Source organism: Suncus etruscus, chromosome 3, assembly GCF_024139225.1.
Source record: "Suncus etruscus isolate mSunEtr1 chromosome 3, mSunEtr1.pri.cur, whole genome shotgun sequence".
Taxonomy (NCBI): Eukaryota; Metazoa; Chordata; class Mammalia; order Eulipotyphla; family Soricidae; genus Suncus; species Suncus etruscus.
This window is the reverse complement of record NC_064850.1, coordinates 135,637,551-135,664,238: the sequence shown is the minus strand read 5'-3', so window position 1 is coordinate 135,664,238 and position 26,688 is coordinate 135,637,551. Positions and strand designations below refer to the sequence as shown.

General features: G+C 41.7%; 1 protein-coding gene across 1 annotated transcript in view; it reads right to left on the bottom strand.

Moving 5' to 3' along the window:
* VAPA (VAMP associated protein A) overlaps nucleotides 1–21,967 on the bottom strand; it is a 38,638-nt gene extending 16,671 nt beyond the window's left edge. The window contains exons 1-2 of the mRNA XM_049770139.1: nucleotides 21,801–21,967; nucleotides 2,418–2,570 (exon numbers count right to left, since the gene is read on the bottom strand). Coding sequence (XP_049626096.1) covers nucleotides 2,418–2,570; nucleotides 21,801–21,885 — 238 coding nt within the window. The 5' untranslated portion in view covers nucleotides 21,886–21,967. The remainder of the gene's footprint in view (nucleotides 1–2,417; nucleotides 2,571–21,800) is intronic.
* Between the last annotated feature and the right edge of the window lie 4,721 nt (nucleotides 21,968–26,688).

Sequence of the window (26,688 nt, the reverse complement as noted above, 5' to 3'; positions counted from 1 at the left end):
GGGAGTGGCCACGAAAATAAATAAAAATTAACAATTATACAAATATGTGTAAATATTATAAAAATAAATTTCCTCCCAATACTTAAAGTATGCCTAAGATCTATAAAATATAGATTAAAAAAACAATTTCAGGCCAGAGAAATAGCACAGCGGTAGGGCATTTGCCTTGTACACAGCCGATTCAGGTCAGATGGTGGTTCAAATCCTGGCATCCCATATTGTCCCCCATGCCTGCCAGGGGTGATTTCTGAGCGCAGAGTCAGGAGTAACCCCTGAACACCTCCAGGTGTGACCCCCCGCCCCCCCCCCCAAAAAAAATTCACTTTCAAAAATGCAAGTAAGTATATACAAAAAGCAACAATTACATAAGAAACAATATTTTTACATTATGTTCATTAAATTTCTATTATGGCTTTGAAGAAAATTTAAGTTTAATACATAGAAAAAAGAATACAAAAGACAAATGTCAAGATTCCCAAACATACATTTCCATTAGCATCCTTCACTTAGCAATCACTAAGTATTACAGTGAAACCTTAAAACATGGTTATAATTTTGAGTTCAACTCTAAAATTGCACAACATATAAAAATAAACAATTGTGTGTATGTATGAATTAAAAGTGCATATCTACAACCCTAAGTGCAAAGGAAAAGGAGGATAATGATAAGTATACAATAGTCAACCATAGAAAATTGCTGGAAGCAATATAGTAATTTGGAATGACTGGTAATTGGAAAGGAACTACTATAAAACGTAGAACAAAGGCTAGTACAGTGGGGAGGGCGCTTGCCTTGAACTTGGCTGATCCAGGTTAGGTCCCTGGCATCCCATACGGTCTCCCGAGCCCGCCAGGAGTGATTCCTGAGCGTAGAGCCAGGAAATAACCCCTGAACATCACTGGGGGTGGCCCAATAAAAAGAAAAAAATATCAGAACAAACAAGTTCTAATCACAGTAGATAAATGTAAGGATATAAAGTACAAATAGTAACCAGTGAGGCTGAGGTGCTCAATACAAATGTGGAAATGAGTGCTTTTAAAAGTTTATGCTTTCTTAGAAACATCAGCAATCTACAATCCTTTATAAAGTTATTTCTGAATAATGTTGTAGATACCTACAGAGGTGACAATAATAGCATCAAAAACTATTTTAATTATATGGATATAAACAATTCTATCTTCTTCCTACTGAACTAAGGGCTTAAAGAGTTAGAAAGCAACTTCCAAAAGAAAAGTTAAACCCACTGTTTATTTCAATATCCAGAATGTGTGTGATCGCTGTTTTATCGTGTTTCTCATTCTGTGTTTTTCAGATGAACTAACAACTTAAGACAAATGGAAAGCATTCTGTCCAGGCCATCACACTAAAAACAGCTTTTCTATGGTCTCCCAGTTCTGAGTTTTCAATTCTATCTACATTTGAGGTTTTAGTGTTACTCAACCTTGAAGGTGTGTCCTTTACTGTACTTACTGATAGGTTCCCGCTTCTGTACCACCCAAAGGGGCATTCTAGATTCACAATCATTGTGTGATTTGTTATTCATTTTGCTGTGAGCTTAAAAACCAAACACCTGATATAGAATTATTACATTTTATATTTTTTATATTATATTTTAGAATTATATCACCCAGGTTTAATTTTTAATTAAGAACTACAGCTATCTCTAATTACATACAAAATTACATTTCTCTAAGTGTACACTTAGATTATTGTTCCCATATTACAATAACCATGAGAGCAACTACTTCCCTCTAGATAAAGTATGAGACCTCCCCAAGATTCCTAGTATTCGCTTTGTTACTTGATATGGTTAAGGAGAATTGTCTTGGGAAGTCTTAGAAGAAAAGGAACCGTTTACAGAGGCATTAACTATGGCAACAGTATAGACTATGGCAAGAGTAAGCAATCCATATATAAATGGAAGCAAGCATATTCCTTGGATTACAAATAAATGAGAAAATTAGAAGTAGTTTTCAAATATACTGTTGGTATTTTTTAAAAAGTTCAATTTGATACACCAGGCAAAAGAGGTTCCTATGCTGCTAAGCCAAAATATAATATAGATGTACATAACCACATAAATAGGTAATAACAAAGACCTTAATGAAACTAAATATATCACAAAGATAATGCAATATTTCTAAAGTAACGTAAGCAGAGAATGTAGTTATAAAAATAAAAGGCATAAAATTTATAATTGATAAGTAATGCTTAAAAATTTACCAGTCTACCACTGTACTGAGAAATTTTCTGAGTTTGCACATAGTAAGACAACGGGACATCCTTAAAAATAAAACAGAACTTTAAAACTAGTACTCTCCACCTAGATAAATTCAATCAAAACCAAATCAAAGAATTTCAAACAATAAACTTTAAATTATATAAAATTGCATAGAAAGCATGACCTGATTGCTACCTGAAACGGTCACAGTTGACCCTGGTTCAATAATTCCACTGTTGGGCCTCACACAGTACCGTCGAGGGGCTGTAGTCTTCACTTTGAAGCATACTTTCCTATCCGATGGATTTCGCAACTTAAGATTTGTAGTGACTACATCTGTGAAGGGGCCTGTAAAGTTTAAAAACCAAAATTAGGGGAAAAGTCAGATTCACAAATACATTAAAAAAGCATAAATCAAAACTGCATATAACCTCAATTTTATTTGAAGTATATACTGAGGTTTACATATATAAATGACAACGTTGTTTCCCAGATATAAATTTCTAAGAATTGTATTTCTTCCTTATTCCTCACATTATTTTACAAATTATTTACACATATTTCTATCAAAAGCAGATCTAAATTTTCAATTCATGAAATAAGTCCATAATGTAGTCTTTTCATTTGTTTTGTTTTTGAGCAACACCTGACAATGCTCAGGACTTAGTCCTGGCTCTATATTCTGGAACAGCCCTAGTGGCACACAAGAGACCATATAGAGTGCTAGGAATTAAACCTGATCGGCTACATGCAGGGCAAGCAGCCACGCCCACTGTACTATTTCTCTCCAGCCCCTACATATACTCTTACAGCACACTTGACCAACTTGACCAACATTACTGATATGACCAGAATTTTCCCTGAATTGTACACACCAGCACCAATCTTCAAATTAATTTACAACTAGAAACATTTTCTGAATATAACCGACAAAAAAGTTGGCTCACTATCAACAGTGTTTGACTCATTCATTTATTCATTAGCATACTAGGTTTATTATGAACAGTGTCAAATATTTCCCAACGGTTTTCAACCACCAGTCCATGTGCCAGTAGCAGTTGCAGGAATAAAATGCTTTAAAATGCTTCCACTGTGGGGCCGGAGAGATAACATGGAGGTAAGGCGCTTGCCTTTCATGCTGAAGGATGTTGATTCAAATCCTGGCATCCCATATGATCCCCTGTGCCTGCCAGGGGCGATTTCTGAGCATAGAGCCAGAAGTAACCCCTGAGCACTGCCGGGTATGACCCAAAAACAAAACAAACAAAAAAAAATCCGGTGAGGTGGCGATAGAGGTAAGGTGTCTGCCTTGCAAGCACTAGTCAAGGAAAGACCGAGGTTCGATCCCCCGGTGTCCCATATGGTGCCCCCCCCCAAGCCAGGGGCAATTTCTGAGCACTTAGCCAGGAGTAACCACTGAGCATCAAAAGGGTGTGTCCAAACAAAAAAAAAAAGAAAGAAAGAAAACCTGCATGAAGAAACGTAATACTTTACATGGGAGTTGACTTGAACACTCTTGGCCCCATTGTATAGCTAGGAGAAGGAAAAAAATTGAGAAGAGAAACAAACTATTTGAAAAGATGGGGGGACAGGAGCCAAGAGGTCTCAGGTGTATTTGTGTTAAGAAAGGACAAAACGGGGGCCGGGCGGTGGCGCTAGAGGTAAGGTGCCTGCCTTGCCTGCGCTAGCCTAGGACGGACCGCGGTTCGATCCCCCGGCGTCCCATATGGTCCCCCAAGCCAGGAGCGACTTCTGAGCGCATGGCCAGGAGTAACCCCTGAGCGTCACCGGGTGTGGCCCAAAAACCAAAAAAAAAAATAAATAAAATAAAGGACAAAACTAAATACTAAGACAGAGATAACAATAATGTAATCATGAGACCCAAACTTTAACAATCAAAACTTAAATAAATGTTATGCTGGTATGCTGGGGATAGGGGTGGTGGCATGGAATGCACTCTGGGAACATTGGTGGAGGGAGATCGACACTGGTAGTGTGGGCTTGGGCCCTGATAAAATGTATGTCTAAAATCCAACTATGAAGAACTTTGTAAATCACAATGTTTTCAATAAAATATTTTTTTAAAAAACACTGCTCTCCAGAACTTCTGGTATTATGCTGAAAGACTATACCCTAGGCTCTGTCCTAGGTTCTGAACAAAAACCAAGACCACTAATCAAAGACTGATTACAACAGCAGTGATGGAACAGAACTTCTAGAACCATTATGAAAAATTCTCTCCTAACCTTCACCCTATGACCTACACAAATAACAAGATCTCCAGCTACAGAGGCAGGAGATCATCATCCCCATCTGAGTGAAAGTTTCCTGGCACCATAAAAAGACCTTGAGTGTGCAAAGGAGTGAGCATGGAGCCAGTAGTTGTTCCCATGGCCGTATGCTTCAAGGGTGGAGAAACCCTGAATCTCTTAGGCCAAGGGAATTCCTGCTGTAATTTTCCCTATATTTATTGTGCCTATAAAAAAGGAAGGAAGGAAGGAAGGAAGGAAGGAAGGAAGGAAGGAAGGAAGGAAGGAAGGAAGGAAGGAAGGAAGGAAGGAAGGAAGGAAGGAAGGAGGGAGGGAGGGAGGGAGGGAGGGAGGGAGGGAGGGAGGGAGGGAGGGAGGGAGGGAGGGAGGGAGGGAGGGAGGGAACAAGAAATAACCACCCTTTTTTTAAGTTGCTGGGGCTGTTTTTTTTTTTTTTCTGTAGCTGATGGTTTTGGTTTTTGGCTTATTCTGTGTTTATTCTTTTTGTAATCTTGTTGATACTCCCTTATTGTTTGTTTCTGGTTTGTCTTGTTTTACTACCTTTTTCTTCTTTTTTTCCCTTCCTTCTTCTAAATGGATATTTGTAACACCTAGACTTCTCCTACTTTATCTCTTTTTTTGTTTGCCTTTTTTTTTCTTTTTTCCATCTTCCCCCAGATAGTACCAAGGCCAGACAGTCTAATGTTCATTTGGTGGAAATAAAAACTGATCAGACATGCAAACCAAATCCAAAGTCAACAACAGAATCCATACCCAATCTACAACAAGTGGTACAAAGGGGGAACAGTTGCACTAGCATTATGGGGGTAAAGGAGGGAGATGTGGGATGCATGCTGGGAACAATGGTGGAGGGAGGCAACACTGGTGGTGGGAATGCGCCTCACTCATTGTCACTATGTGCCTCAAATATTACTGTGAGAGAATGGTAATTCAGTTCAACCATGATAAAAATTTAAAAAATAAACCACTGCTCTAATAATAAAAATTGTTAGTTTCAGTTATATACTCCTCCATAAAAGGGAGAAAAAAAAGAACCAAAAAATATAAAGCCAGATCTATCTTAGTCCCAAACTAGTATTAATTCCCTTCTATTAAGGGACAAAAAAATTACAACCACTTTTGCTTTTAATAAAAATAATCTGATCAAAAGAATGATGGGGACCAAAGAGTTAGACAATAGAGAAAAAAGGTAGGGTACTTGCCTTGCACATAGCCCACCTAGGTTCAATTCCTGGTATCGCATAGTTTCCTAAACCTACCAGGAGTGATCCCTGACCACAGAACCAGGATTAATCCCTCAGTATTACCAGGTGTGACATCCCTCCCTCCCCCACAAAAAAAAGGACTAATCAAGGGCTAGAGATAGACAATGAAAGGGGTAAGGTGATGTCATACATGCAGCTATAGAAGTCAGCCACAGCCCTGGTTCAAATCCCTGATTCTATATAATCCCCTGAGCACTGCCAGGTGTGCACCCCGTCCTCCCAAAATGCCAAAATAGTGTGACCTAAACTATAATTTAGGGAAAACTAAGTAAGTTACATTTTAATTGTTTAAATATATTATTTAATTGAATCACCATAAGATACAATTACAGGGGCCGGCAAGGTGGCGCTAGAGGTAAGGTGTCTGCCCTGCAAGCGCTAGCCAAGGAAAGACCAGAGGTTCGATCCCCCGGCGTCCCATAAGGTCCCCCCCAAGCCAGGGGCAATTTCTGAGCGCTTAGCCAGGAGTAACCCCTGAGTATCAAATGGGTGTGGCCAAAAAAAAAAAAAGATAAAATTACAAAGTTGTTCATGACTTTCAGTTGTACAATGTTCAACACCCATCCTTCACCAGTGCACATTTCCTTCCACCAATGTCCCAAGTGCAATGCTGTTACTGTGGGGTATCATGCATATTGCTTCACATCCTTTAAGCACCTAGTTCTTTTTCAGAGTGATCATTTCAACTATTACTGTCACAGTGGTCTCTTTTCAGTCTAACTGCATTCCCCACCTCTTTGTGGCAAGCTTCCTACCATGTACCAGTCCTCTCTAATGTCTTTGGGTGTAATTACCATACCAATTTTTTTTTGTTGAATATCCCACTTTCCTCTGACTGATTTTGCTCAGCATAATACTCTATATATGTATACAGAGTTCAGAGTATAAGCAAAGTTCCTGACTTCATTTTCCCTAACTCTATGTATCATTCCATTATATAGTTGTACCATAGTTTCTTTATACAATCATCTGTTCTTTGGCACTAGGTTGTTTCTGCATCCTGACTATTATGAACAGTGCTGCAATAAACACAATAGTGTAGATGCCTTTTCTGCATTGTGTTTTGGGGCACCCAATCAAATCAAAAAATGAAGAGAAGAGATAAACACAGAAATTCACTGAAGAAATACAAATGACCAAAAGGCACCAAAAAAAAAAAATTCCACATCACTAATCATCAAGAAAATGCAAATCAAAATTACTAGGAATCCTAAAAATTCATCAGATGCTCAGGGTTCCAGAAACAGAACCTAAGTTGGCCACATATAAAGATAATACCATAAACTCTGTACCAGATTCCACTTCTTAACTGTCTCAAAGTCCACAAATTACTACTGTGAATATATGCCCAATACTGTTTCAACATTAAGACATTAGCAACAATCATGAATTTAAAATATAATGTATGTGGCAGAGTACATCTCTGAGGCCCTAGTTTTAATGCCCCAAACTGCCAAATAAATATTAAATGAAAATACATAAGCAGAAATGCCTTTGTATTAGGGATGATTTGGTGACAGGGCATATGTTTTACATATGTGAGCCTGTATACCACAGAAAGTAATGAATTAAAAACTGGGGACAAGGGGAGTGACAGCTTAGCAGTAAGGTGTTTTTCCTTACATGCAGCAGACCCAGGACCAACCGTGGTTCAGATCCCCGGCATCCCATATGGTCCCCTGAGCCAGCCAGGAGTGATTTCTGAGCACAGAGCCAAGAGTAACCCCTGAGTACCAGCACCAGGTGTGGCCCAAAAAACACTAAATAAATAAATAAATAAATAAATAAATAAATAAATAAATAAATAAATAAATAAATAAATAAATAGTTAAGTTAAAAATAAATAAAAACTGGGGCTAGAGAGAAAAAAAATCAGGAATGGGGATCTTCCAAGCGGTGCTTGCAATAGGCAAGCCTGGCAAGGCAGCCCGGTACAAGGGCCAAAGATCCTGCAGTGTTGAGGATAACTGAGCCACTGTAGAGGTGCTGGGGGTGTCCAGGGCTACATTCAGCAACACTAACACCCTCCAGGGTTGCACCTGGCAATGATACTATGTATGGCCAGTAATCAAACCCAGGTTTGCTATATATGTGTACCTCAGAACACTAGTTACTCGTAACCTCAGAAACACAAGCAAACGCAAAGAATTTTCCTGAAGGAAAAGATTATGTTTGGGGAGATTTGGTTGAAGAGATGGTGAAGCTTATCATGATTACAATAATTCACTTCTGCATTTAAACACAGACTTCAGGTATATATAATTTTGACAATCAGGTTATCTTCAACAGAAGAGAAATTCACATTTGGAATTAGGAGGAGACTGAGCACTTATCTTTTGGAAGGCTCCTGAAAGTTTTTAACCCTGGCTGATCAAAAAATTTATTTACATTTTGAGGTTCTGAGGTTGGATGTATTCTAGGCATGAGCAAAATGCAATTATTAAGGCAATAATTTAACATTCATAAAATAAGTTAAAAATTATGCCTGACCCTGGACACAATTGTTAATAGCCAGCTTATTGCCACAATGGCCTCAACAAGAGGCTGGAAGTAAATTGTTGAGATTATCTCAATACTTCAATACCATGTTGAAAGGAGATGGGTTTTCTTATTGGTGGGGAGGGGAGTTGGCTTTGAATTGGGGGGGTAGTGCCCAAGGATTACTCCTGACTCTGTTGTCAGGAATTAAACCTGGAAGACTCAGGGAACCATATTGGATGCCAAGGATCGAACCCAGCTCAGCCACATGCAAGGAAAACACCTTACCTACTGTACTCTTGCTCCAAAACCACTTCAATTTAAAAATAAAAAATAAAAACCTGACAGCACTATTCAGAAACCTAAACTTAATTGTTCTGTGTTAAAAAGGACTGGTAAAAGGTATAAGGACTGCAAGCACCTGGCTAGCACAGAGCCAGACGTATAAAGGAATGCAAGCATCAAAACTGAAGTTTACATCCCTGGTGAATGCTTCGACTAAAAAAAGATGTTAGCACTTTAACCAGAAATGACCATCCCTCCCATGCAATGAGCATGTGTGGAAGCAAACCAAGTGTGTGAACCATTTATACCAACATAAGGAAGAAAAGGATAGAAAGGAGGAAGAATATATGATAATCATAAAAGAAAGTATCAAAGTTAACTTTGCAGAGAAAATGAACAAGAGCTTCTGGAAGGCTGGCCAGGTTCTATTTGTAGTCCTAAGCATTGGTTACATAAGTATTTTACTTTCTGATAATTTCCTAAACTGTCCATAGTTTTGCTTTATGTAAACAAAAATTTTCATCTCAGAAAAATAGATCTTTGGCCAGGGATATATACAGCTCAGAAGTAGACTACTTGCCTTGCAGTGAGATCCTGGAGTGGTTGGTTTAGCATGCTTAATACAATCTAAAAACAAAACTTCCTGGGCCAGGAAACTGCTGGATTGCAAGCTTTTGTTCAACCACTGAGCACTGCCAGGAGAGCCTCCAAGTACCTGACCAGGAGTTATCAGTACTCCCTCCCCCCCCCCAAAAAAAATGAACATTAGTTTTTATGAGAAACATGAACAATTAAAGCAGTTTCTATAGAAAAATAAATACTCATGTTCTAAGAATTCATAAAACTTAAAAAGTCAAACAATTCAAAGCAAGAGCCCTATCCTTATACCACCACCAACCCCCAACAGGCATACAGATATACTCAGTTTGAGATAGCCTGAGATGCTCTTTTGTTTGGGGGCCACAACCAGAGGTGTTCAGGAATTACTCCTGGCTCTGCACTCGGAAATCACTCCAGGCAGGCTCGGAGGACCATATGGGATGCTAAGAACCAAACCCAGGTCCATCCCGAGTGGGTCAAATACAAGACAAACGCCCTGCCACTGTGCTGGGTACTCTTTTTAACTAGAGTTAACCTTGAATGTTTGGTGATATTTAGAAATTTGAGAATTATGAAGTTGGGGCAATAGCTCAGCAATAGAACACTTGCCTTGCATGTGTCCGTTTGAGTGTTCTATCCCTATCACGACAAAAAAATAAAAGTTAGGGTTAATGAGGCTAAGGAGATGGCTCAAGGAATGGAACACATGTTTTGCAGCAGGGACCCCACTTCAATCTCCAGCATGGAGCCATTATTTGTTGAATATAAAAAGATTGACTATAACACAATTAAAAAGAGTATGTTTTTTAGAAGAGAACTTTTCAAAACTTTCCATTCAATAATTGCTTACAGTAAAGAGAATCAAAACGAGCAGTAAAATATAGCATAGAGCATATCAGTAATAGCTAAGGCCTCTGGGTACAACTTAAGAAAGGCAAGGTCCAGGGGAACAAGATCCCCCCACACCAGGCAGGTCTTCAGGGCCACGCCTGGTTAATCGGGCCCTGGGGGGAGGGGTGAGAAATTCCTCCCTATGCATCCAAAAACTACAGAGGCTCGGCTGGGCTCAAAACACTCCACATGCCAGGATTTCTGGTCCCTTTGTTTTGTTTTGTTTTGTTTTAGTTGTTTGGGTCACACACCCCAATGTTCAAGGCTTACTACTGACTTTGCACTCCGGATCACCCCGACTTTGCCTCCTGCGGCCCACAGGTAAATTGAGTTTGAGACCCCTGCCTTAACATATCCATCTATCCTATACTGAGAGAATTCAATCCTGACCTATCAGACCTAATGATTTTTGTTTAAAAATAACATAATTTTTGTTGTCTTTTTTTTGGGGGGGGGAGGTGGGGTCAACCCTGGTTCTGTGCTCAGGGAACCTTATGTAGAACCACATTTGAACTGGAGCCAACCACATGCAAGGCAAATAAATGCCATACCTCCTGTTATACTTCTCTAGCCATTACCTTATTTTTTTTGTTTTTTTTTTTTTTTTGTTTTTGGGTCACACCTGGCAGTGTCAGGGGTCACTCATAGCTCCACGCTCAGAAATCGCTCCTGGCAGGCACGGGGATTCGAACCAATGACCTTCTGCATGAAAGGCAAATGCCTTAACCTCCATGCTATCTCTCCGGTCCCACCTTAAATTTTTTTTTTTCACCTTAAATTTTTTTAAAGGAGTGCTTTTCAAACGTTTTGTTTTGGAGCTATACCTGACTATGCATTCAAGGACTACTCTTCTCTTGGTATTTGGGCAACACTCTGGAAATAGGGTATCAGAAATTGAACCCAGAACTGCAGCATACAAAGCATACACTCCAGCCCCACTGAATTATCTCCCCATCCCCACAATTCTGTGTGTGTACATGTGTACATGCACATGCATGCATGTGTGTTGGGAGGTTGTTTGGCCACACATGGCAGTGTTCAGGGCTCATTCCTGACAGTGCTCAGAAACCACTCCAGGCAATGCTCAAAAGACTATATACAGAGCAGGTGATCAAACTAGGGGATCCACTGTATGCAAAGCAAATGCCTTAACTACTATACTACCTCTAGCATCCCCCAAACCTTTTGATGCATAAATTGCTCACTCTAACTCACACAAACATCATGACATTCTTTAAAACAAGGGATAAAATAGATGGCCTTTACACAAGTATTTTGTAACATTTTTATATAAATTACCTGTCCTTCCACTGTGCAACCTTGTAACAAAAATTAAGATATAGTTACTTGATATATTTGCATTCAAGATTAGATATTAAATGTGCATGCTATTTAATATCTCTATTTTTAATTTTTGGGTCACACCTGGCAGTGCTCAGGGGTTACTCCTGGCTCTGTGCTCAGAAATCGCTCCTGGCTTGGGGGACCATTTGGGAAGAAGGGGATCAAACCTGTGTCCATCCCGGGTCAACTGCATGCAGGGCAAACACCCTAATCTCTGTGCTCTGTGCTCCAGCCCCCTACAGAAACCTTTTTTTTTTTTTTTTTTTTTGGTTTTTGGTTTTTGGGCCACACCCGGAGGTGCTCAGGGTTTACTCCTGGCTGGCTGTCTGCTCAGAAATAGCTCCTGGCAGGCACAGGGGACCATATGGGACCCGGGATTCGAACCAACCACCTTAGGTCCTGGATCGGCTGCTTGCAAGGCAAACACCGCTGTGCTATCTCTCCAGGCCCCATGAAACCTTTTAAATAGAGAAAATAGACTAAAAAAGAAACACTGCATGATGGGAAAGTACCTTATATGTTTTAAGGTGAGACCATACTCAAATTCATGTCATATAATTCACAGATGAAAGTAAACGTGTGCATATGTAAGCATAAGCCATAAAGAGTTACTAAAATGACTAAGAAACTTGTCAAATCATACAGCTAACAAAAAGTTTAAATCCTCATGATCAGCAGCTGGAGAGATAGCACAGTGATAGGGCATTTGACTTGCACACAGCCGATCCAGGACAGATGGTGATTAGAATCCCGGCATCCCATATGGTCCCCCCTTGCCTGCAGGACTGATTTCTGAGCGCAGAGTCAGGAGTAACCCCCAAGTGGCCGCAAGGTGTGACCCATAAGAAACAAAACAAAACAAAATCCTCACGATCAGTAATTTTTTAACTAACATTTAATTTTCAGAAACAATAACTAAACTTATACATTCAACCCTGGATTTTTCCTTTGGGGGAGGCAATCCTTGTAGTGATCAGGTGCTACTCCCCAAATGGTTGGCAAACACCCTACCGCTGTGCCCCACATTAGCCTCATTAACCCCCCAAACTGACAAGTCCAAGTGTTCTACTGTTTATTCCCAGTCCCATAATACACAAATTTAAAAACTGCACCAAACATTCATGGTTAACTCATTAGAAAGAACATCCAGACTATCTCAAAGTATGAATGGGAAGGAGGTATAAGGATTAGGGCTTTTACTTTGAATTTTTTTTTTTTTTTTTTTTTTTTGATTTGCAAGGAGTAGCCTAAGCTACTGGGTATAGCTCAAAAAAAAAAACCCCAAGTAAATCAGTAAGTAAGGGGCCGGGAAGGTGGCGCTAGAGGTAAGGTGTCTGCCTTACAAGCGCTAGCGTAGGACGGACCGCGATTCGATCCCCGGCGTCCCATATGGTCTCCCCAAGCCAGGGGCGATTTCTGAGCTCATAGCCAGGAGTGACCCCTGAGCGTCAAACGGGTGTGGCCCAAAAACCAAAAAAAAAAAAAAAAAAAAATCAGTAAGTAAAATAAATGCACCCAATTTGTCGAAAAAAAAGCAACTGAGCAAACTATATCTGAATGTTTTCTTAATTATTGGCCATAACTTACCAAAAAGGATAGGTATGAACAAATCTATTATATGAAGACTCAGGACACTGGCCTAATTTATTATTAAATGTCAGAACTCTAAAATATGTTCATGGATCGGAGAGATAGCACAGCAGTAGGGCATTGCCTTGCACTTAGCCAATCCAAGACAGGATTCCAGGCATCCCATATGGTCCCGTGTCTGCCTGGAGCAATTTCTGAGCACAGAGCCAGGAATAATCCAGAGTGCCACCGATGTGACTCAAAAAATTAAATAAATAAATAAATAAATAAATAAATAAATAAATAAACTATTTTCATTAGGGAGTTCAATCTTGTTTAAGCAAGGTTTTATTTACCATGAAAATAAAATCACAGCAAGTGACCAGAGATATTAAAGGGCTAACATGCATGCATTGCATGCAGTAGGACCCAGGTTCAAAGATGGCAAACAACCCCCAGAAACATGCTGGGAATGAACCCTGAGCACCTCAGATGCAACCAGTCTTTCCTCCACTACAAAAATATCCACAAAATCATAGCAATTTTGCAAGAATATAAACAATGGCAAAGACATAGGAAATGACTAATTCCTGAGAGCACAAGAATGCTTTGCACTCAGGGTCAGAGATAGCACACTATTAAAGTGCTTGTCTTGTACACCCAACTGATCGGGTTTGATTCCCAGCAACACTTAATGTCCCCAAAGTCCATCAGGAGTGAGCTCTGAATACTGTTAGGTGAGCCCCCTAAAAACAATGTGCTTTTCTTCAGCTCATCTCTCAACTCATTTCTACTTGCAAATAGCTGTTTCTAAATCTATGGCTTTAAGTTTTTAAAGCAATGTTTAAAAGGCCAATCTTATTTGGCCTACCATCTCCTTTTCAAGAAGAGAAAAAGTCAGTGGGCATTCCCCCTCCCCCCACCAACAGAAACCTGACTGTTTTAAAGGAATAAAAATGCCAAAACTGCCAACTGCATCACAGGCTACTTATTCCTCACCCCCCACCCCTGTCACCAGTGGTATTGTGATCACATCCACTTTGGGAAACTGGTTTAAAGCTTAGAAGCCTGTGCTCATCTCAGACAAAAGAGATTAAATTCAGATTCCACCTGTCAAACAGGGGTGTGCAGTTCAGCCAGAGAAGGGATCACTATGACAAAGATAGTTGGAAATGATCTCTCTGGACAAGAACTCATTGCAGAAAGGAGATAGTGATATACATTGATACCCCTTTGGTAACAATATTGCCACAGAAGAGGAGGTGAAAGGAAAAAGAAAAAGAAGGGGTGGAGACGAGAGACGGTAGAGGGGGGAGAGAGCCATGAGTAATCCTTGAGTGTGCCCCCCCCCCAAAAAAAAAAAACAAATAAAAAATCTGCCACAGAGGCAGGCAGCAGGCAGGGAGAGGGCAAGAAAACTGCAGTGGTAAGGTTGTTGTACATTGTATGACTGAAACTCAATCACAAACAACTTTGTAACTGTGCATCACATTATGATTCAATTAAAAAAATTATTTATAAAATATATACAAAGCCAAAGAAAAAATCATCACAGTAACACCACTAATGTTCCCCAGCACAAATACAAAAGGGAAGGCATTAAAACTGTGTCCATCACTAGCAAGTTTTATTGGTCTTCCTTGAGTTATGAGGCCATCACTGATGTTCAGGGGAAAAAAGGCTTATATAAACTTACATCGTCTTAAGTTCTCTGTGAGTCTCCGTAAGTTATCTGTTCCTTTGAGTCTGGACTAGATAAGTATATCTGTTTAGGGGCTACCTACCTGTCACACCTCTTTTATGTTTTCTAGAAGAGTGGGAAGATTGAAAACTACTGGTCAAGGATAATTCTTAGAAAATTAAATACCCCACACAAATATACATACTTCTATAAGACAATATCAACTCATCAATGAAGATCAATCAAATTTCAACACTCAAACTGGTTAGGTAAACATGAGTTTCTATTTGTTTTTATATGCCTTGAGTACACTGAACGCAAATCACAAATTATTTGCTTTTTTATAATAAAAAACTTCAGACTATGTAAAAAAGGTGTAACTTACTGGGGCCAGAGCAATAGCACTGCAGTAAATGAAATAAACAAGTGTGGCAACCATGCTAAGTCAATAAAAATTTCATGTTATAATTAATATATAAAATTATTAAATATAAAGTATAAAAAGTTTATTTTATTTTCAAAAAGTTTTTACATTCGTTTTCCAGTTTGGGGGGCACACCCAGTGGCGCTCAGGGTTTACTCCTGGCTCTTTGCTAAAAAATCGCTCCTGGCAGGACCATATATATGGGATGCTGGGATTCGAACTACCGGCTGTACTGGATTGGCTGAGTGCAAGGCAAACTACCTACAGCTGTGCTATCTCTGCAGCCCCTTTTAAGTCATTTTTATGCCATCACCTAGTAACCTAAATATAAAGCGAGATCATGACGGGCAATTCCTCAGTATTTCAGTACATGAAAAAGCAGTAGCTACAACTCATTGATTAGATGATTTCAGGGTCCAAATAGAAATTTTAAAGTCTTGAGGGGTTTCATCACAACAGATAATCGGGTGTCACCAACTATCCAAGTTTCCCAGTCCTAATAGACAGCATCAAGATTCCCCCAGGTAAGGAGGCCTGTCTCTCCAGACCAGTCCCTGTCCATGCTAGCTGCATGTCCAAGCCATTATTTGTATTTCTAACCAACTAGTCACAGATTGGATGCTCCCAGATTCTTTTTGTTTGTTTTTGGGACATATCTGGCAGTGTTCAGGACCTACTCCTGGCTTTGTGCTTAGGGATCATTCCTGACAGTGCTCAGGGAACAATATAATGTGCTAGGGATGAAACCTGGGTTTCATCCTGGGTCCATATGCAAGAGAAGCATCCTGATTACATTACTCTAGACTCTCAATCTTTTTCTTTTTCTTTCTTTCTATCTCTCTCTCTCTCTCTCTTTTTTTTTTTTTTTTTTTTTTTTTTTTTTTGGTTTTTGTGCCACACCCAGTAGCATTCAGGGGTTACTCCAGCTTTGCACTCAGAAATTGCTCCTGGCAGGCTCAAGGGACCAAACAGGATGTTGGGAACCAAACCCAAGTCCGTCAAAGGTCGACCACGTGCAAGGCAAACCCTCTTCTGCTGTGCTATCTCTACGGCCCAAAAGTGTTAATAGATTTTAAATATCACTCAAAAAATAAATAAAAATAAAATATCACTCAATGTGGCCCCCAAAACAAAGTGACCTCCATATGCATGCCAGCCCTATGGGATAACTCTTACCCAGTTTCCCCCTTTTTTTAATAAGGCTCTTTAAATAAGGTAACTACAATACTACATTTGTATTTTTAAAGGGTATTTCTGGCTGCAGTGTGAAAGAAGAGAAAGGAACACCAGAGAAAAGGAGACTATATGCTGAGTAGGAAAGAGTACATGAAGAGATTATTCAAAACCCAAACCTCTTGCTGAGTAATGTCTAATCAAAAGTATATTTTGGGGCCAGAGATAGCATGGAGGTAAGTTGTTTGCCTTTCATGTAGGTCAGTGGTTCGAATCCTGGCATCCCATATAGTCCCCTGTGCCTGCCAGGGGCGATTTCTAAGCATAGAGCCAGGAATAACCCGAGTACTGCCAGTGTGACCCCCACCCCAAAAAAGTATTATTTTACCGGGGCCTGAAAGATAGCACAGTGGTAAGGCGTGTTTGCCTTGCACGCAGCCAATTCAGGATAGACAATGGTTCGAATCCTGGCTTCTGATAACGTGCCGGTGCCTGCCAGGAGCAATTTCTGAGCACAAAGCCAGGAGTGACCCCTGAGAGCTGCCAGGTGTCAGCTATTTTATCAACATTAGAGTCCTAGAAAAACTTGAATGTATACAGGCTCCAAATCATAGTCCTCCTACCACTGTTCTGCACACCTTCAAATATGATGTCTGGTTATCACCCAGATATCCAGAATGTCTTCCTGCCATGTGTTTTATTTAATACATCATCCTCCAAAGCAGGAGGAAAAAAAAAAATCAAGAGATGTGCAAATACCTCCACTTCTCTCTCAATGGATACATCTAGAAGTCTCATTAGTCTTTCACTTTTCACCCTCAATGCCATTCCCTCAGTCCAAGTGCTTTGTTGCATGGACTGCTGCAATTACATAATTTTGATCTTCCTTCTACATCTTACTCTGTACTGCTACCAAAACACTAAAAAAAAAAAAAAAAAAGGCAGATGAGGTATCTATCCATTCCCTCTAACTCTAAAATGTTCCCCTACTTAAAATCCCTCAGCAGGTTCAATTTTTTAAAAGGAGCTAAGAAGGAACCCATGTTTAACTTGATTTATTAAACCCAGCAACACACTTGTCCTGTGAGTTTCCACTGATTCTCTCAGACTAGTAAATGTCTCCTGCTGTCTCCCTACCGAAATATCTGTGGATGAGTGGCTCCTGTTGTATTTTCCTTTCTTCTACACCTATTTAATTCAATCTTGAAAATTCGTAGTTCACTTGTGAAGGTATTTTAAGACCAGATCAAAGAAAGATGACTCAATGGGCACATACTCAGAGACCCAGTATTTGATCCCTTGCACCACATGGGTCACCCTGAATGCCACCAATGCATGACACCAAAAGTACAAGGTGGGAGTAGCACTGCTAGGGAGGAGAGGAACATAACTCAAAGGAAGAACTTTGTTATCTGCTTTTAAAATGACTTGTATTTATGTTGAAAGGAAGAAGCCAGTAGTGGAAAACATGAGAGGGAAAATTATCTGATGGGAAATTGGTCTAAGTATGAATCATGAGTGATTTTACCTTAACCAGCAAAAGCAGCAAAATAAGCTTGGCTGTGAGAATGGCTTTTCTTTCACAGGTAAGTATGGATGTGTGAAGATGAACAGATGTTACAAGAAAAATCAGTACATCATGAAAAAGCTTGTATGTACTATTCAAAGCATAAAAGTTTTATCCAGTGGGCAACCAAACTGTACTTGAAAGCTTTAAGGAGATGGAATAATAAATGACATCTATGTCCTGGCATGGACAGGGGAGAAATCACTCCAGGAGATTAACGTAGTCACAGTGAAGAGGAATGGATCTAAAACACCACCAAATGCCAAATATCCACAAAGAATAGAAACAGTAATATTCTATATCCTCACTTGTGCTTCCTGGATGATGCCTCAAAGTTGTTTTGGGTGACATATCACAAGTCGCTTGGTCCCACACAGAGCATAATTTTATTTACTCTTTGGTACTATTACAGACCACATTCAACACAATGGTTTAAATCTATTTTCCTCTTACTTTGACTACTGTATGAACATAAATATGCAACTTCTCTTAGAAATTCCTAAGCTTTTCAAACTTTCCTCCAAAACTAGTAATAAGTGAAAAGGATTGTTCATAAAATGTATACAAAGAAAAAAATTACAATAATAAAAATTTTAAAGACAAAAATGCCTTTCATATATGCAGTAATATCAAATCTCAAATCTGATGATTACATGTCAAATTACTATCAAATTTAAACAATTTTTAGAAATATGTTACTAGTTCAAAAACTGCTTTAAAACTCATTACCTCACTGTACAAAACACTGATAATCCAAGTTGTACTACAACAGCTGCATTCTGCACAGGAGAGGGCTAGAACACACACAGTCATTAGAGAGACCTTGGCTGTTCCTGGAAACTGGTTCAGGTCAAATTAACCTAACTGATTTTTCTATCAACAATATGGAGATTGCTGGAAGGGCTGAGCTTGCTTTGCAAACACAGTCCTAGTTCAGTAATGGATGCTCCACACACCTCCAAAATGGAGGGGTTGCTGATTCTATATTAGTACCCTAGACGTTGCACTCAGCATGTTTCCATCAAACAGCTTTTAACATTAAAGATGAAAGAGTGAAACGGGGGGGGGGGGGGGGGGGCCAGTATACAGCAGGTAAGGGGCTTCTCTAGAACGCTGCAGACCTGAGTTCAATCCCAAGCACATCCTAACACATCTTCCCTAAATCCTGCTAGTAGTAACCCCTGAGCACAATCTAATGTGCTCCACCAAAAGAATTAAAAATCAGATGATACCAGATGTCACCTTCAATTCCATCCGACTCCTCCTCCCTGCATTCCTTACCATTACTCATCTTTAAGAATCACACAAAACCAGGATATTCAAACACACATCAGACATTAACAATGAGTAAGCAATCCCCTCCTTGCCTACCTTCTCCTCCCCTGTTAAAAACAAACTTCTTCCTAAAAATGTGGAAGAGAGGATGAAAAAGGGGCATCTTTTATACTTGTGTATAACCTTTATTATATTTTTTCTGCCTCATTAGTTAATGGGGGTTCAAGAACAGAGTTAAGAACATCATTTAAAAGAAAGAACACATTTTGTAACTGGCTAGTTGCATGTTTTTCCCATAAACTACACACTACCTTTTCTTCACCTTGCTGAGTACAGAATTCCCAAATATAACTTGATTTGAAACCGGTTGAATTAATGTTTTTCTTTAATCAAATACAGGAATGGTACAAAGCTTTCAATGACTTTGCCAAACTTTTGGCTCAATGGAATGTGTCTATATACATTTTTCAAAATCAAAATCAAAAATTTTAAATGTGGTATGATATCCAAACTTTTTTAAATGGTGATTTCTAAGCTTTCATCAATATCACAGAATCTTTCCTAACTCCTATCCATAATTCAACACCTAAGTGAAACATGGAAAAGATGCTATGTAGGGTTGTTATCTAAGAAAAAGCATACTTCTCCCACTATTATTAATTTCTTAAATATGGCAACAGTAAACCTCTCTAGGGACTCTGAACCTAATACTGTTTTTAAAGGGTTCAACCTTCACAGCTGTACACACAAGCTTATACAGTAGCAAATATCACCCTTGCAAACTGTCAAAAAAATTTAAAACAAAATACTCTCCAAAGCAGGGGTCCTCAAACTTTTTAAACAGGGGGCCAGTTCACTGTCCCTCAGACCATTGGAGGGTCTGACTATAGTAAAAACAAAACTTATGAACGAATTCTTATGCACACTGCATATATCTTATTTTGCAATGAAAAAACAAAACAGATACAAATACAGTATGTGGACCGCGGGCCATAGTTTGAGGACCACTGCTCCAAAGAAAACACATGATAAAGGTTTAAATTTCCCTAGTTAATAATGGCTAGTTAAATAATGGCATAAAGAGGCAACTTTAAGATTCCCCAAAGATCGATTACTTCTTTTCAGTAAAATCATGGAAAGTCATGCATCATAAATTTGCTTCAATGAAATGAACTCGGTGGCCCCCAAAGTATTTCTCGGTTATTTTAAAACCAAAATACCTCCCCCTACTAAGCAGCTTGCTTACCGTTCAAAAGAACAGTTCAAAAGAGCTGTTCGAGAAATGTAATACCAAGCCCTCAAAATGCAGGAGTGAGACGCGACCACTCTCAAGTGACCAGGAAAAGAAAAAATAATTTTTTTCAACTGCTAAAATTGTTTTTCAACGTTACTGACGACCAACAACCCATTGGTTTTTCTTTTGAACTGCCTCCATATATATATATATAAAGAAAGAATCGGGGCCGGAGAGATAACATGGAGGTAAAGCATTTTGCCTTTCATGCAGAATGTGGTTCGAATCCCAGCATCCCATATGGTCCCCGGAGCCTGCCAGGAGCGATTTTTGAGCGTAGAGCCAGGAGTAACCCTGAGCACTGCTGGGTGTGACACCCCCCCAAAAAAAAAACCTCAACAACAAAACAAAAAAAAAAAAAAAAAAAAGGAAAGAATCGCTCCACAATGCATTAACCCTAAGCTGCCGAAACTTGAAATAGTCTCGCAATAAAAAAGGGCGACTGACCTTACACTGAACTCGAGATAGGAAGGGAGGAAGCGTGACTTTTTCATAAAGTATTCCTTCCCCAAGGAAAATTAAAAATAATAATAATAATAATAATAATAATAAATTTCAGTTTCACTCTCTCCCCTTAGAGTACCCCTCCTGCAGAGTGGCCCAGCGACTGGGTCCAACAGATGCAGGGAATTCCTCCAAGATCACGAGTCAGCCGTGCCCAGCAGCCTAGGTCTAGCATCGCTCCAAAATACATGAGCGAAAATGGGGCGCCCACCACCCCGGGTCCGCAGGGAGGGAAACGGCGGCGCAGCAGCAGCAGCGGCAGGCGAGAGTCCCAGAGCGGCCTGGGCAGCGACCGTGGGCTCAATCGCGCCTGCTCCGGGCACGGCCGTGCGGTCTCTGGTCTGCCGTGGTCCGGTGAGCCGCCTCCGAGCCAGCCGGGCAGCTCGCGGCCCGCGCGCGCCTGGGGTCGGTGGGCCTGACGAGCCCGACGCGAGGCGGGAGGCGAGGCCGCGCGGGCACCGGCAGCAGGGTCTGGGGCCGAGGGCCTGGGCTCTAGGGGCCGCCGGGATCCGCCTCCCCGGGCCCGAGTCCAGCCCGGGACCGCCGCCCCGCCCCGCCTCGCCCCGCCCCGCCTCGGCTCGCCCCGCCGCTGACAGCCGGCGCGGGAGACGCACGCAACTCGCGCCACTCGCGCCACCCCCGCCCGCCCGCCCTCGGCCCCGAGCCGCGCACGCCCTGAGGTCGCCGCCCACCCACGCCCGCCAGACCACGCCCGGCCCGGCGGCCCTCGGGGGCCCAAGGGCGAGCGCCAGGCGCGGGCGGGCGGGCGGCGGGAAGCCGGGCAGCACCCACCAGGCGCCCCACGGGACCGCAAGATGGCGGCGGGCCGGCGCTGGGAGCGGGCGGGAGGGCGAGCGCGACGCCGCCGCCGCCGCCGCCGCCGCCCTCCCGCAGCACCCGGCGCGCCGAGCCGGGCCAGGCCGGCGCCCGCCGCCCCGCGCGGCTGCCCTCGCCCTACCTTTGAATTTGAGGTCTGTGGGCGGGTCGAGGACCAGGATCTGCTCGTGCTTCGCCACGGTCCCGGAGGCGGACGCGGACGCCATGGCAGAGGCAGCGCAGAGCGGGGGCGCGCCCGCGGCGGCGGTTTGCTGGCGGCGGGGCCGGAGGGCGGGTGCGTGCGGGAACGACGACGGCGGCGGCGGCGGCGCCGGCTCGGCCCGACTCAACTCGTCTCGGCCGCCGAGGCCCAGCTCGCGGCTCCCGCAAGCCCGCGCGTCGCTCCCGCTGTCTGTGGCCGGGCCGCCCCGCTCGGGGTGTGGAGCCGCGCCGGGTCTCACAACTGACTCAACCCCACACCAGCCGCCGCGGCCGCGCGCACTGCGATCCTCCGCGGCCCACGTGACGGCCGCTGCGTGCCGACGTGCGCGCCCCCGACGCCCGCAGCCACTCGCGCTCGGCCCGGCCCGGCCGAGGCTGCCGCGCCTGCGCACTGCCGCCCCGCCGAGCCCGGCTCCAGCTGTCAAGGGAACGGGTGTGCTGGGTGGGCAAGGGGCGGAGCTTAAGAGTCAAGGCCCGACGACGTGCGCTAAAGAGCGCGCGCCGGTCCCGGGTCACGTTGAGTTGAGCTGAGCTTACGAAAGTGGAGAGCACGCCATGGCTGCTGAGCATCACCCTCTTCCTAGAGGGGAATGCCTCATGAGAAAAGAGGAGGGGGGAGTCTGGCTCGTGGACTACAACTCCCATCATGCTCTTCCAGGGAGCGGCCCTTTCGTCCAGGACCCGGTTCTCTGGCAGCGCCGCGCGGTGCATGCTGGGAATTGTAGTAGCCGCTGTTTGGTGGGCGGGAAGGAGAAAAAGGTCTGTTGGCAGGAGATGGGGTGGGGCGCCTGATCCTCGTTTTGACTCTGATAGTCTTTACGCAAGGAAAAGAAGAAAAGAAAAACAACTTTTGGGAGACTGACCCCCTAGTTAAAAATATAGATCTTATAATTAAAAAAAAAATAGCAACAGACTGGGGAACTATTTGCTTTCTAGTTGTAGCCATTCCTCTATTGGTAGAGTTAAATTCTGTCGTATGTTAAATCCAACCTCTCCTGATTCTTGAGTTCTCGCCAACGATGCAAAAGCGGTTGCGGATATACCTGGGTTTTTTTTTTTTTTTGGGGGGGGGGGTTTGTTTTGTTTTGTTTTGTTTATTTAGAGGCAAACCGTTTCTTTAGGAAAATCTGACGAGGCACTTTGTAGCTAGGAAGAAGCAGTCACGATTTACTGCATTCAGTTCCCTTCTTCAGTTTTGATGACTCGAAATCCCAACAGTTGTCACGTTCATAAGTTGGAAATAAATTCCATCTGTATAATTCACGGTAGCCTGTAGTAAACGGAACCAAATGAGGAAAAGAAATATCACGGCAGTAAAGTTGCTGACAAATCTTTAACCGATTGCCAGGGTAATCCGAGACTGGAGTATCGAATGAAACAAATGAATGTGCTGTAAATAAACCTTTATAGTACTACTTGAATTTAAATCCCCAGGAAGCAACCCTAAACAAAGGACGCATTGAGGCTGCTGCAGTGAAGGAGCAGCCGTTTGTCTAGAAAATAAATGAGACAAATGGATCACCAGTCTAGGCGTAGGCACCAACTCCTATCAGAGCTCACCCAGGAATAGCTCGCTGGAATCCATAACCCAGAGTTCTCAAAAGAAGGTGCTGTCCGGAGACTATATCTTAAACCAGGGGAAACCAGGGAGGATTCTAGGGCTTAAAGAGTTTAAAAAGCTCATTCTCCTGTACTTTTGCTCTGACAAATTCAAATAATTTGGGTGGGGGGATGGTTGAGGTTGATGGTGTGTTTCACAGGATGGTGTGTTTCACATGTATGACCCTAAAAGGCCATCCAAAACTCCCTTTTTTAATAAAAAAAAAAAAAAAGTCATCTATTTGTGTATTTTTGCTTCCTTATTCATGGGATTAGCCTTGCTAAACAGGTTCCTCCACAGCTGGATGGACACATCTTTTATTATCAGAAAACATTTGGGAGTCAACATGTGTGAACAGCCAATTAGCAGGTATGGTATGCTGAGAAAGTTCCCAGTCAGCCCTCTATGGGACAATCACTACCCATTCACCGGGAATTCAATAGGAAGTCTGAATTTGGCTTTATTCCAGTTTCCGGATCTCTATCACTGAGAAACCTCTGCCCTTTTACAGGCAGCACTTTTGAAATAAATGGCGTTTTTCTTCTCAAGATTACTGAAAATATGATCATGATCATCTTTAAAATCTGTTAGAATATAAATATTTGGTAGTCCATGAATATTTAGGACATCTTTGAAATAATCCCCCTATTGCTGTTTTAGAGTGTCACATTAATAATGACTCAGAATTCTGAATCATCCTATCAGTCACCAGTGTACTATTTTAAATAATTGTACGTGGTATTTATCAATACTTTTCTTTTCACAGTTCAAACATTTCTGCACCGCCCAGAACCACCTTATACCTGTTGGCAAGTGTTACTTCTGTTGCTCTGTTGTTAATTCTGGAAATGAAAATACAATAAGGGCATCTTCTGTCAATATAGAGCAGAATAATGATGAGAGCCAACTTTCACCCTAAATTGGTTACTGTTATCAATTCTGTGAAGTTATGCTCTTCTTGAATCACAATAAAATGACCAAAAGTGAATAATAAGCTTTCTTTGGGGACCACACCTAGCAGTGCTTTTAAGGAAACTAACTCTCTGACCCAAAGTCAATAAATGAAATTGCTCTCCTATTGCTTAACCTTTAATCTAGAAATATTAAAATATGAGTTTGTGGGGATTAGAGGGGACCTAATTGCCACTAAAGGCCATTGCTCTATAAAGCAGCCCATAGAAATATCTTAAAATATTAACAAAAAATATATAGTCAAACATAGTTCTCTGAGTCTAAGATGAGTCTAAGATGTATGAATATTGTTTCAGCCTTCTTGAAATACCATTTACCTTTGAACTGATCATCTATTATAGGTTTGGTAAGAATGAAAATTTTCCAGTGTAAGTAATCAATCACAAGGTAGACTAACCTCCACAGTTAAATATGTCATCTTTGCCATAGAGGTGCTTTATAATTATGAATATTCTTATGACCAATTAGGAGATATTTAAATGATATGATTTCAATAAATACTGAAGCAGCAAAGTTTATTTGGCATGCACGTTGAATCTGAATTGCTGGATTCAAGTGCCACTGATGTATTTCCCACTGTCTGATCTTAGCGACTTAATTCACCTCTCTGTGCCTGTTCTATGCCTATACATTAATGCATGAAGTGGAAGAATATTACAAGAACATTACAAGGTTCTGAGGATTAAATGAGTCAGTACAGAGTATAGAATAGTACCTAGTTCCAGCACTATTGCCTTATTTGTGTAAAATTACTGATAGTGCCCAGCGTTGTGATGGATGCTGGTCATACAGTAATGAATCAGTAGACATGTTCTCTGTACTCACAGGTTTATGTTCAAACAGGAGAGGCAACATTAAATAGTTCCTCTGCAGCTAGGAGTCTGTACTTGATGAGGTTTAGTCTATGCATTATACTTTTATCATCTATAAGTTAGATGTGAGACCAAGGCCAACTTTATGCTTTTTCTAGCTGGTTTTCTACTGAGGCAAGAGCACAGAGACTGAGGCTTTCCACGCCTGCATTCTAGGTCCTTTCACTGCCCCCCATGAATACCAGGAAGCTGTCAGCAGTTGCAAAGTCAGCAGAAGCAATGGCCCTCATGATTCCAGCTTCCTGTTATCTAGGTCAGAGGCTAGAGGTGCAACCTTGGAGGCAATTAAGTTCCTGCCTCCAAGGTATCATTCCTGGAGAGCTTCATCTAAAGTCTGCTACTCCATTTGCAAAGAAAAGTAGAAACAAACAAAGGAGACTAGAGCAAGCTGAAAAGATTCTACAATGACAAAGAAATGAGGCCTGAAATAAAAAGATAACCAACAGGCATGTGGAAAAATGTTCCTCATCACTGCTTAGCAGGGAAATACAAATCAAAATGACTTTGAGATATCATCTCACACTAGTGAGAATGGGCTATATCAAAAAGCCCAGAAACTGAGTTTTGGCAAGGATATGGGAAAGGGAATGTTCACACATACTAGTAGGACTGCAACTTGGTTCAGCTTGGAAAATAGGACTTCTCAAAAAGTATGATTCTGACCAGGTCAATACGAATAGATCCAACTCAGTCTTTTCTTTTCTTTGTAGTTGGACACTAGGGATTCTGTCTGTTTATCACTCAGGAGCTACACCAGGCTCACACTTTGGAGTTCACTCAGGAGATGTTGTTAGCTTCTAAAGTTAACCTCGGATTCCAGATCCATCCTACAAAGACCTACAGGAAATGAACAACACTGCAGTAAGATATGGGAGTTTATATACCAGCATTCTGGGGTCGCCCCTCTAAAGCCCTTACTGATCTCGCAGGTTCCAGAGGCTTCAAACCATCACAGTTAACTTTAAGTTGATTGTCTGTTGTCTAGGGTGTTTTCTTTTATGGTTAGATATCTAGAGTGGAATGTTGTGGTTAATGGAGCATCAGCTGAAGTAATAGAGGAGGGGCTTGACCACCCATTGGTCACCTGTGACCTTATCCACCCACAGGCTCCCAGGTGTTGCTAGCTTACCTAGCTAAAATAGTAGAGGAGGGACTTGGGTGCCCACTGGGCACTTGTGACCTTGTCTGCCCAAAGGCCTCCAGGTGACTGTTTTGGCCTAAATCTTTGTTCCTTAAAACTTGAGCCTATCATGGTGGCTGTACTTAGGTTCACAGCAAAGCTAGGTTACAGTTAATTCTAAATCAAACTTTAGATCCTAACAAGTCAGTGATAGAAGCCTGCTACCTCATGCAGAGCATGCCCT